The 11,889-nt window shown below is 58.4% G+C and overlaps 1 protein-coding gene across 3 annotated transcripts in view; it reads left to right on the forward strand.

Annotated features, from left to right (window-relative positions):
* Slc9d1 (solute carrier family 9 member D1) overlaps window positions 1-11,687 on the forward strand; it is a 36,897-nt gene extending 25,210 nt beyond the window's left edge. For 2 of the 3 annotated variants that reach the window (XM_076872151.2, XM_076872152.2), the window contains exons 9-13: window positions 2,314-2,509; window positions 5,841-5,991; window positions 8,743-8,822; window positions 9,697-9,846; window positions 10,500-11,687. In XM_076872151.2, coding sequence (XP_076728266.1) covers window positions 2,314-2,509; window positions 5,841-5,991; window positions 8,743-8,822; window positions 9,697-9,846; window positions 10,500-10,613 — 691 coding nt within the window. In that variant the 3' untranslated portion in view covers window positions 10,614-11,687. Of the gene's footprint in view, window positions 1-2,313; window positions 2,510-5,840; window positions 5,992-6,290; window positions 6,398-8,742; window positions 8,823-9,696; window positions 9,847-10,499 lie in introns of those variants that run through there. The other variant, XM_076872153.2, reaches the window with a different exon arrangement.
* Window positions 11,688-11,889: the final 202 nt, after the last annotated feature.

The raw sequence follows: 11,889 nt of genomic DNA on the forward strand, positions 1-11,889 counted from the left end.
AATCTTGATCTTTCCTAAAGGAAAGGATAATCTCTCTCCCTGCCCAGACATTTCACAAAGAACAGAACTCAGAATAGAAGAACTTCCTGTGGGCTGGGGTTGTGGCTCAGTGGTGGAGCGCTCACCTTGCACACATGAGGTGCACCACCTAAAGATGAAGGTATTGTGTCCACCTAAAACTCAAAAATCAATATTAAAAAAGATGATCTTAAAACAAAAAGGGGCTGGGGATGTGGCTCAAGCGGTAGCGCGCTCGCCTGGCATGCGTGTGGCCTGGGTTCCATCCTCAGCACCACATACATACAAAGATGTTGTGTCTGCCGAGAACTGAAAAATAAATATTAAAAAATTAAAAAAAAAAAACAAAAAAAAAAAACAAAAAGAATTTCCCGTAACTAGAATGGGGGAAAGTCGTGAATACTCTCATGGAGGAAAGGGGGCTGTGTATCTAGTCATAAGATCTCCTGTGCGCTAACAGGAGAGTGGGGACGAGGTATGAGGGCCCGATGGCAGGAGTGGTGACAGAGCCCTGGAAGTGACGGCACTTCCTTCCTGCAGCCAGAGCGCTGGGTGGCACTCCAGCTCGCAGCTCCTGGGGAGGCCGCCGGGCCGTGGGGAGACCCTGCCTCAACCTAAGTAGAACAGGCTGGGACATAGCTCGGCGGTGGAGTGCCCCAGTTCCATCCCAGCATCACAGAATAAAGAGGGTGGGTGATGCCATTTGGCAGTAGCTCCCAGTGTTGGGGTGGGACTGGGGTGCACCTGCATGAGGGAGCACGCGCCCGGCCCCGGCAGAGGGAGGCACTTCCCAGAGCACTGTGCCTGGGGGGAGGGAAGGAGCGCTGCTCCTGCTCCCCTTGGTGTGCGGCTCACGGTCCTCACAGCTCTGAGCAGAGTGTCCTGGGAGAGGCCGGGGCCACGCAGGCTGGCTCTGCACTGGGCCTCCTGCTCCCGGGTGGCTCATGGCGATCAGGAGGCGGCCTGAGCTGAGTCCCGTGGACGGACATTGCAGAGCTGTGGCTGGTGCTCCACCTGGGCACTGCAGCTGGCTCTGCTTCTTCCCAGTGCGACCCCTTTCTCGTCGGTCAGACAGATGGTGGGTCGGGGCTACACCCACTTCCTGGGTGGGGGCGAAAGGAGAGAGATGCTGCTCAGGGAGGGAGCTGCCCGTGTCTGGAGGGAGGGTGAATGGATGACCAGGAGTCATCCACCCCAGGCAAGTGTCCTGCAGAGGACGGAGGTGGGGTGGCAATGTTGTGAGAGCGGCATCCTCCTTAGACCTACACCGGCCAGCCTGTGACGGAGGCCTGAGAACTACGCTGGCCAGCGGGAGAGGAGGGCTTGGGCGGCACCCAGTGAGGGGCCTGGCGCATAGGCCTGCGCCTGGGGGCCCTGTGTGGCTGGCAGGCCGAGGGGAGGCAGGCTTGTGAAGAGGGTGGCTTCCTATACGGGGAGCTGGTTCTTGTGCAGAGCGATGGGTCGGGACAGGGTCTTGGAGCATTGAGAGCATTGCCCAGGGCGGGTCCCAGCCAGGCTGGTGGTGGGGAAGATTGGTCAGGACTGCAGGACACCTAGCAGCTTCAGCTGGGGCAGTGGAGCAGCCCTTGGGGCAGCCGTGGAGGGGGCTGAAGAGTGGGCTCCCTGGGCTCCCAGAGTGGTCTCTGTTGTCTTTCCTGCTTCGAGCCCAGCTCTTTTCTGGTCTCCCAGGTCACTGTGCAGCAGTCCGAGCCTGGCGTCCAGTGCTGGTGCAAGCTGGACTGCAGGGACAGGCCCTTTCTTGTGATGGGATGGTCTCCTCTCTGAGCAGGCCTGGAGGAGGTTTGTCCTGACCAGCAACAGTGAGGTCTGAACCCTGCCACTGTCCCTTGGTGGCTTCCTGTGGAAGCTCTGGGCTAAGTGTCAGTGACCACAGGCCCCCACTGTCTCTGAAGCACTTGGTAAGGACTCACTGTCTGCACCCGGGTGTTAGGTGTCAGCTTCAGGAGTATGACTGGGCACCGGGACGTGCTGCTGGAGGTCAGCGGTGCTCTCCTGGGGGTCACGGGCCACCTGCCGAGAGCCAGGGCGCTGTCTGCTGGGAGGAGGGCCGGCGTCCCTCTGGAGTCCTCCCACCTGGGAGACTCGAGTGTCCCAGTGCTGACTGCAAACTGCCCACGTCTGACTTGGATCCTGCGCACATTCGTACAAGCCGCAGGTTCATTTTATCCTTGGTTGTGTGTGTGATTTGGTCATTTATTCTGTGACGTGCCACAGGAGGAGAGATGGCAGACGTCCCCTGGGCGTGGGTGCAGTAACGTGCTCTTTCCCTTCCAGCGTGGTCGTGGGAGTGCTGCGCACGCTGCTCCTGGCTGGCCAGACTCTCTTCTCCCTGGCTGCGGTCTGTCTGCTGTGTCTCCTCCTGAAGACGTACCTCATAGGACCCTTCTGCCGGAAGCTGCACGTGGAGAGCAAAGGGAACAAGGAGGTCCTCGTCCTGGGCGTGTCTGCCTTCATCTTCCTGATGCTGACGGTAGCTCTCACCCCAGCCGTGTCCTTGGGCCCGCAGACTCTCACTAGAGGCCTGTGGTCGGGCCTTGGCCGTTTCATTTGAGTCGTGATTGAAGTGTCTAAAATGCACGTCTTTATTCCATGTGGTTCACGGTGCTGGGCCTGAACCTGCTTGTCCATGCCCACTCCTGGCAGGTGTGGTCACTGCATGCTGCATTGGCCACCTCTGAGCTTGCGAAAAGCCTTGTGCACGTCTGGCCAGGCCGCTGTCCTGAGCCCTGCCAGCGCCCGAGCAGCTGGGCAGCTGGTAGCCTCGTGGCATGATGAGGCAGGCCAGTCTCATCTCCTGGCCCAAGTGGGGAGGGTCTCCAGGCCACGTTCAGCCCAGGCTTCTCCTCACTGTGAGGGGAGTTGTGGGAGGGTCCCTTGGGCTCCCTGGGTCCACCCCGGACAGCAGGCAGCACTTGCACCGTCAAGGTCACCCAGTTGCTGCCTCAGGGTTCATCTTGCTGAAGAGAAGACCAGTCACTTAGAAATGGTGCAGGAGTGTCCACAACGGCTTCACTTGAAGTAGCCAAAAACTGTCCTGATGACTTTCAGGGTGAATGACAGGCCGCTCCCAGGAGCCCCGGTCTGGCCCACCAGCTGTTGGTATGTGTAGCCTGGGGCTTGCCGGAGAGCTGGGCTGCATACTGCCCCAGAGTGTTTAAGTAGCAGGCGGGCAGCGACTGTTTGGACATGAGGGAGGGTCAGGGCAGCCAGCAGTGGCGGAGGGCGCCCGGGGTCTGCGCTGCAGGCTCAGGTGTTGCTGAGGCACGGCCCTCGTCCTCAGAGCCTCCCGTGAGCACAGCATGCTTCAGGGTCACAGGTGAGAGCCGGCTTCACTTGCTCACGCGCCCTGTGTGCTGTCATTCAGGGAGGGGACTGAGCGTGTGTGTGCTGGCAGCTGCTCGCGGTGCCGCTCTGTGCTGGAGGCTTCGTGGCACACGCCATGGGGCCTCTGCCTAGCACGCGTGTGGCTGTGACTGGCTGCTTTCCACTGCCTTGTGCATCCAGGGCTCTGTGCTCTCAGCCTGTCGCCAGGCTGTCTGCTCTGGGCTCCTCCATGCTGCCTCCTGGTGCCCACACCCAGGTCACACGGTTCTCGTCCTGCCTTGCCCCTGGCTGGCTTTCTTCCTTTGTTGGCCATCTGGACAGCACCTGCTGGGCTCCTGCCGCCAGGTGCTCAGTGTTGAGGTGCAGCCCAGGGGTCCTGGGGGAGCTTCCCTCGGGCTGCACTAGGTGAATGCACGGCCACTCTGCTGCGGGGCGGGGTCTGTGCCGCTGGGGCTGCGCTGAGTCCAGCTGCGTGCCGTTCAGCAGGCTCTCTTGTGGATGAGCACAGATCGGAGGTGGGGCTGCTGGTCAGTCCCCGAGCACAACTGACGCCGTCACGGCAGGTTTCCCAGAGTGACTGCTACCGTGTCCCCCAGGGGGAGCTGGCCATCCTGCGTCCCTACCACGTGGCACTGTTTCTCTGGTTTTGTCCTCTCCTGACACCTGCATCTCCGTTGTCCTCAGGACTGCTGATGTTGCTCCCACTGGGCACCAATGAGCCGAGTAGACACCTGTTGGGGTGCCAGGGAGCCATGCGGGCACCCACTGGGGCACTGGAGAGCCATGCGGGCACCCACTGGGGCACTGGAGAGCCATTGGACACCTGCTGGGGCACCGGGGAGCCATTTAGACAGTTGCTGGGGTGCTGGCGTATCTGGGCACCTGCTGAGGCACGGCAGAGCTGTATGGGCACCTGCTGAGGCACAGCAGAGCTGTCTGGGCACCTGCTCAGGCACGGCAGAGCTGTCTAGGCACCTGCTCAGGTACGGCAGAGCTGTGTGGGCACCTGCTGAGGCACGGCAGAGCTGTCTGGGCACCTGCTCAGGCACGGCAGAGCTGTGTGGGCACCTGCTGAGGCACGGCAGAGCTGTCTGGGCACCTGCTCAGGCACGGCAGAGCTGTCTGGGCACCTGCTCAGGCACGGCAGAGCTGTGTGGGCACCTGCTGAGGTGCCAGGGAGCTGTGTGGGCACCTGCTGAGGCACGGCAGAGCCGTCTGGGCACCTGCTGAGGCACGGCAGAGCCGTCTGGGCACCTGCTGAGGCACGGCAGAGCCATGTGGGCACCTGCTGAGGCACGGCAGAGCCGTCTGGGCACCTGCTGAGGCACGGCAGAGCCGTCTGGGCACCTGCTCAGGCACGGCAGAGCCGTGTGGGCACCTGCTGAAGTCTTTGGGTTGTTTCTCTCTGCAGTTGTGATTTTCCTCCACATCTGTGGGGACGTGCGCGTGGCCCAGTGTGGCTGCCTCTGCTCTGTGTGCTGGCCTCGTCTGTGGTGTGGAGGTGTCTGTGCCTCAGCCTGCCCTGGCCACTCTGCAGCCGTGCCCTACCTGTGCACACTCGTGTTGGTGGGTTTGGACTGCAGCGTTAGTTGTCGAGTGTTTCTGTAGCAGGTCATGAGAGCCTCTGTGTCGTCCTCTGAGAGCTCAGTGCCGGGTGTGCGCTGCTCAAGGACTTGGTGCGCCTGCCCTGGATGACGCCTGTAGGCCGCTACCCTCGTCATGGATTGTGGCTGTGGGCGTCCTGCTGCGTGGTGGGCACGTGTTTGAGAGCGTGAGCCTGTGTGAGTGTGGGAGTGCTCGTGTGCTGTGTGTGTGTGCGCCTCGCGGCTGTGTGTGCTGTGCGTGTGTGGTGAGCATGTGGTGAGCACGTTTCTGCTCCCACCATGCCTGGATCTGTCTCCTGTGCTCATCTCTGGTGGCTGTGGGCCCGGAGGATTCTGTGTGGTCATCACACGGGGCAGTGTGGTGTCTAGCCCTGACGCGTCTGATTGGTGCTGTGCCAGGCCGTCGGGCTGCGGGGAGGTGTGTGCCTGGAGCTTGGGCGTCTGCTGGGCCTGCTCCCGTGCGGGAGTCCTGCCGCGCCTCTCGCCAAGGCTGTCCCAGCTTCCCGTCTCGCAGCCAGGTGCACCCTGCTCTGGCGACCTGCTGCTGTGGCCACTCCTCTTCAGGGCCCTTGTTAGTGGTGTCTGTCTTCTCCTGTGGTTGGAGGTTGGTGACAGGGATCCATCTGCTAGTGTCATAGTCCGGCTGTTCATTGTTTCAGGTAAAGGAAATGCAATCATAAATACTAAAAATAAATGTTGAGAATGCTTTTGTCCAGAAGTCCCGCGGCTTCTGCGCGAAGTTTCCCTACCCGTGTCTGAGCTGCCGTGCGGGGCAGTGCCATCCTCACCATGCACCTGGTGGTGTGTCTGCATGTGAACGTCCCAACAGTCGGTGCTGTGTTCCCGTCAGACGTTGTCTCCTCTGTCACCTAGATCACAGAGCTGCTGGACGTGTCCATGGAGCTGGGCTGTTTCCTGGCCGGAGCTCTGGTCTCTTCCCAAGGCCACATGGTCACTGAGGAGGTCATGGCCTACCTTGAGCCCATCCGCGACTTCCTGGCCATCGTCTTCTTCGCCTCGATAGGTAACATGCCTGCTGTTGGTCGTGACTGTTGTTAAGCACTTGCGGATACTTCCACGAGTGTTGGTGTGTGAGCAGTCTCTCCAGAGCCTGAAGGAAATCGGACGTAGAAAGGGGGAGGCGACAGGCTGGCTGGGGCTCAGGTGGAGCGCTTGTCTAGCACGCCTAAGGCCCTGGGTTCGATCCTCAGCACCACATAAAAATAAATACAATGAACGTATTGTGTCCAACTGCAACTAAGGCCAAAAAGAAAGGGGGAGACAGGCAGAAAGATGTGCCCATGCACATCTGCTTGTCTGCAGGTACCGTGGTGGTTACAGGTCTGGGAGGCCGTCTCCTGCTGTCCCCACGCAGCCTGCAGGGGTGAGCTTTGTGCTCACCACCCCAGCACCCTGAAAATCGCAGGAACTCTATGGGCCATCCCCTAGGTGAGTTGTTAAGACTAAACCAATCATGTCCAGGTGGGTTGCTCTGGGACCTCCAGTGGCTGGTTTGGAGAAGTGGCCTCAACTGACAGGGCTGCCTGGGCTGCTGAAGCCTGCCATGTCCCTGGCCTCTCTCCCTTTGGTGATTATTGTCCAAGACACTTGTGCAGTCTGTGTGGGTCCGTAGATCCAGCTGCCCAGGGAGATGTGGAAACTGACCTGGAGCTTTACGTGGACATGTGAGGGGCCAGGCCTAGCCACTTCTCCCAGGGAGAAGCAGAGGAGCCCAACATTTCATCGGGGGGGAGATCTTTGGGCAGTGGGGCTGGTGGGCTGGTGCTGGGCGGTTCCCAGGAAATGGCCAGAGCAGGGAGGCCGTGGAGAGCCCGGCGGTCGGTCTCTCGTCCTTTCCCCTTGGCCGTCCCGCCTGTGCTGCTGCACTCAGGCCCACCTGACACCCACTCGGCATTCTCCCTCCACTGGGCAGGTCTGAGGAGATGACCAGGCTGCGGAAGGCCCTGGGAAGAGGGCCCGAGGGTGTGGAGCTCCGGCTCTGGAGCCGGGGCCGTCCATGGACAGGGTGAGCCGCCCTGCCTGGCCTCCCTGAGTGTGAGGGAAGCTTGCTGGGACTCAGGGCGCTGTGCTCGTGGTGGTCAGCTTGGGCTGTCCTGACAGAGCCCCTGCCTGGGCTGCTCCAGCCACAGAGGTCTCTTTCTTTCTCTAAGTGTCTCTCTCTCTTTTTTTTTTAACTGTTAACTAAGCTTTATTTGACAGAAAGTTTACTACGAAGGCATATGTGGCTCCCCTGCCTCTCTTCCTCTTCCAAGGCCACAGCCTAGTGAGTGACCCCCTCGGTCACCTGGTTACGTCCTCAGGCCTCAACTCCAGACACCCCTGGTAGGGCCCCAGCTGGAGTGTGAGACTCCGTTCAGTCTGGGGCCTGGGGCAGTGCAGACCGCGTGGCCCACGAGGCAGGAAGCACTGGCCACCTGAACTCTGTGGAGCGGGCTGCCGGCCTGCTGCTCCACTGCCACGGCCACTTCCTGCCAACGATTCGGAGCTCATTCTTAGGAGATTTTCAGCAATAACTTCATCCCCTGCCTGACCCACCTCCCTGGGGCATAAGAGGTTCCGGAGCAGGCCCTGCAGGTTTTGGTGGGATGGAGAGGTGTACTGTGGTTGCTTGTCACTTCCTGGGGGGACCCAGCTTGAGCACCAAGGCCCTTGCCCACCTGGATGTCTGAGGTCTTGGTGCTGGCACAGCGACCCTGAGGGTTGTATTCACCCACCCCACAAGCCCACGTGGAAGACGCCGGGCCTGAGAGGCTGAGCGGTGTAGTTAGGAAGTGGAGGGCCAGGGCTGGGCAGAGTCACGGGTCCCCTGTGGCACACATGGTGTTTGGTGTTTGTCATGAGAGTTGGTGACACCGGATGGGAAGTTGTGGCCTGGCTTGCTTGCCCTCCTGCCAGTCGAGAGTGATGTGACACCCAGTGCCAGGGTCCCAATTTCTCACGATCCCCAATGCTGCCATGCTGATGTCGTGAGCCGAATGCAGGGCAGGGTGCCAACCAGCAGGTGTTGCCTCCTGGACAGCGTCCACAACAGCTGGGCCTGCGTGGGACAGGGTCTTGCAGGGAAGCCTGCGCAGCCAGGCAGGAGCCGGGTTGTTCACCAAGCCAGAGGCAGGAGCCCAGGCATCCTGCGGGTGGAGAGGCTCTGGGAAGAGCTGGGTCACCGGGGGAAAGCAGACCACAGCGCCCATCCTGGTCCTACAGAGCGGGAGCAGCCAGTGCACACAGGGCCCCGGGGACAGGCTTAGGACAGGCCCTGGGAAGGGCACCCTTGAGAAGGGCCTGGGTGTGCAGTCAGCAGAGGTGAGGCTCACTGGTGGTGGTGAGGCTGCCCGCAGGTGGAGCTGGAGTTCACTCCCTGCAGCTGCCTGTCCTCTGGCCGTCCCTAGGCAGTGCACAGCAGCAGCCTCTGCAGGAGTGTGGAGCAGGGAGTGTCAGGAAGACTTCCCTGTGGCCTCAGAGGATAAGCAGGAGCAGCCCGACTTGGGCTGGCAGTGGACACAGGACTGTGTCCCCCTGGGTCCGGCTGCCCACTTGCAGAGGCAGGGCCACACACCCAGGTCTGGGAAGGCCCGTGCAGGGACCCCACCCTCCGTGTGGCAGGAAGTGGCAGTGGTCACCCTATTCCCTCTCTCTGGGAGAGGGAGAGGGCTGGGTCCAGTGTGGTTGGGGGACTTAGGTTGTAGTTCTGTCCTGCTGGAGCAGGGGGAGAGTCCAGGGCTGGCTCACCTGTGCCCACCTGTGCTGTCTCCCGCAGGGCTGCATGTGTTCCCCACCTTCGTGGTGTACGAGCTCACGGTGCTGGTGTTCCTCACCCTGTCGGTGGTGGTCATGAAGGTACTGACACTTCTTGCTGTACTTCACTCCCTGGGAGGCCAGCTGGGACAGGCCCAGGGTGACCTGTAGCCTGCCTCCAAACGGAGGGGTTCACACGGGGGAGTTGCTGGAGGGTGAGACGGGGAGCACCCATCCGAGTTCCTGTGAGGCTCTGCTGACGTGGTCTCGCTGGGGATGGGTCTGCAGGACCCCAGGCCCCTTCTGACAGAGGCAGACGCACTCAGAAGTGAATGCCAGGAGTTGACCAGGCTTCCCGCATCTGTTCTCTGGGTCACTTGTTAATATTTCATGACATCCTGTGCAAGTTGGGTGCAGAACCAGATGGTGGCAGAGCAGCCTCACTGGGCTGCTGGGCTGCTCACTGAGCGAGGTGCCCTCTCTCTTAATCAAAGCATCTCCATCTTAGACGGTACTCAACCTTAAAAGCTGTTGATTTGGTTTGGGGAAAGGTGTATTTTCTGCTAGTAAACCTGAGCCTCCTCTTTCACCTTCATGGGCTGCCTAGCCTTGCGGCAGTTTGTGTAGTTGCTGTGTTCTGGGGACCACAGAGCCTCTGGTACACCCTGCCTGGCCACTCGAGGCTGTGGCAGCCTTTGATGCTTCCCATCTAGGTTCTGTGTTTTAATTTTCTATTTTTTGTTACTGGGGATTGAACCCAGAGGCACTTACCCACTGAACCCCATCCCCAGCCCTTTTTGGTTTTTAGAGACAGGGCCTTACTAAGTTGCTTAGGGCCTCACCATTGCTGAGGCTGGCTTTGAGACCACAGTCCTCCTGCCTTAGCCTCCCCAGTCTCTGGGGTCATAGACATGCCACCATGCCAGCTGAGTTTGAGATCTCACTGGACTTAGTAACACGAGCTGTGCTCTTGCAGTTTGTGTTGGCAGCACTGGTCTTGTCTCTCATCCTGCCAAAGAGCAGCCAGTACATGAAGTGGATCATCTCTGCAGGGCTGGCCCAGGTCAGCGAGTTCTCCTTTGTCCTGGGGAGCCGGGCGCGGAGAGCAGGCATCATCTCCCGGGAGGTGAGTGGTTACTGTTCCTCAGGTGTCAGCCTGGGGAGCAGGTTCAGTACTTCAGCCCACAAGTGCCTGGTGCAGAGGGCGCCAGCAGCTCTTTCACCACGCTCCTGTCTGTGCTGGGGGATCTCCGGGGTCCCTCCTCCCCAGCACGTGTGGCGTCTCAGGTGAATTGCCAGGTCGCACTTCCTGAACTGCTGCCTTTGACGGGTGCTGATCTGTCTGGGAATGGGCAGCAGGATCCTGCCCTTGAGGCTGAGCTGCTGGATGCGCAGGAATAGCACACAAGAGGCCTAAGCCTTGTACTTGACCCACTGCAGGCTGCCGTGAGGTCAGAGTCAAGCGTCTGATGTCCCCTGAGTCTTCCTTCAGAGTGTACTAGAAAAACGGGACTGCCCCAGGGACATTGGGCAAGTTGGTGTGACTCAGGTGGCCCGTGGGGACCACCGTCACGTGAGCAGAGGCTCAGTGCCTTGAGTCTTTCTTCCCATGTCCCATGTCCTCACCTGTGGCTCTACTTGAGGTGCCCTGAAAAGATAGAGAGTGCTTGGTTGGCAGAGGTCCCTGTAGTGCTGGGTGTGACTCTGCCCAGCCTCGCACCCATGTGGGGATCCCCCTGAAGCTCACTGTGACATGTGCTGTGCTCACCTGTGTTGCAGGTGTACCTCCTTATACTAAGTGTGACCACACTCAGCCTTCTGCTGGCCCCTGTGCTGTGGAGAGCTGCAATTACAAAATGTGTGCCAAGATCGGAGAGGCGGTCCAGTCTCTGACCATGCTGGGTGTTGAGCAACTCTGGGACGACCTCTGGAGGAAGTGTGTGCTGGTGTCAGCCGGAGTGCCGTCAGCAAGGAGCAGTGTCCTCCTGTCTGCCTGTTGGCACAGGCTCCTGTTGTTGCGGAAGTTCCTGGCATGACTGTCTTGCACTTGTGCACAGTAGGACTGAGGCACTGGCTCACGGGTGCCTCCACTATTTTGCCTCAATGTGCCTTTTTTTCTGAAGTTATTATTAATTTCTATTGTTGATTCATCAGTTGATTATTTTTTTGTAAAGAAAAAAATTAGGAAAATTTTTATTGTGCAACTTTAGAATTATAATCTGTTAGTCAACTACTTGTTATTAAACCTGTCTGTGCTGAAATCTTAATTCTGGCAGTGAGTCTGGAAGCTTACTATTACTCTTTTTGTTTCCTAGGTGAGATGAATATTTTATAGATGTCTGTATGCCTCTTAGCTATTTATTTATTTGTTTGTTTGTTTATTTATAGTGCTGGGGATTGAACCCAGGGCCTTGTGCATGCAAGGCAAGCACTCTACCAACTGAGCTATATCCCCCAACCCTGCTGTTTTATTTTATAAATAAAAATATTTGGGGGGTGGGGGTACCAAGTGTTGAACTCAGGGGCACTTAACCACTGAGCCATAGCTCCAACACTTTTTATTTTTTTGTTTTTTATTTTGAGGCAGGGTCTTGCTAAGCTGTTTAGGGTCTAGCTAAGTTGCTGAAGCTGGCTTTGAACTTGTAATTCTCTTGCCTCAGTTTCCCAAGTCTCTGGGATCACAGGTATGTACTACCACGGCTGCCCTTTTCGCTATTTTAAATGAAAACACTTCCATGTCAATCACAATCAGGTGTATCACTCTTAAAATATTTGATTTTGAATCATAAGAATGTTCATTCTTCAATAAAGGTCAGTTGTGATCAGGGTATGATTAGTTGATTCATTGAGAATCTGTCTTGATCTTTGTTCTGAGCTGATCTTTGCATAGAACCTCAGCTGATCTCTAAAATGGCTTGTACATGGCCTTGCTGTTCTCTGAGGATGGAGTGAGTGCAGTACTGTTTGAGAAGCTGAGATTCTGACTTCTGGTGTGTTGTCAGGTGCCCACTGATGGAGGTCTGACACAGGGACCCCACAGGGCCCTGCTTTAGTCCATTTCAAGGTGCATAACAAGACCTTCCTAAGGCTGGGTGCGGGAGTTCATTTCTGAGTGTGCAGCTGGGAGGTCCAGGTCCAGGTCCAGGTGGGGATACTGTCTCTGCACTCC

Source organism: Callospermophilus lateralis, chromosome 12 (assembly GCF_048772815.1).
Source record: "Callospermophilus lateralis isolate mCalLat2 chromosome 12, mCalLat2.hap1, whole genome shotgun sequence".
In the NCBI taxonomy this organism is placed as follows: Eukaryota; Metazoa; Chordata; class Mammalia; order Rodentia; family Sciuridae; genus Callospermophilus; species Callospermophilus lateralis.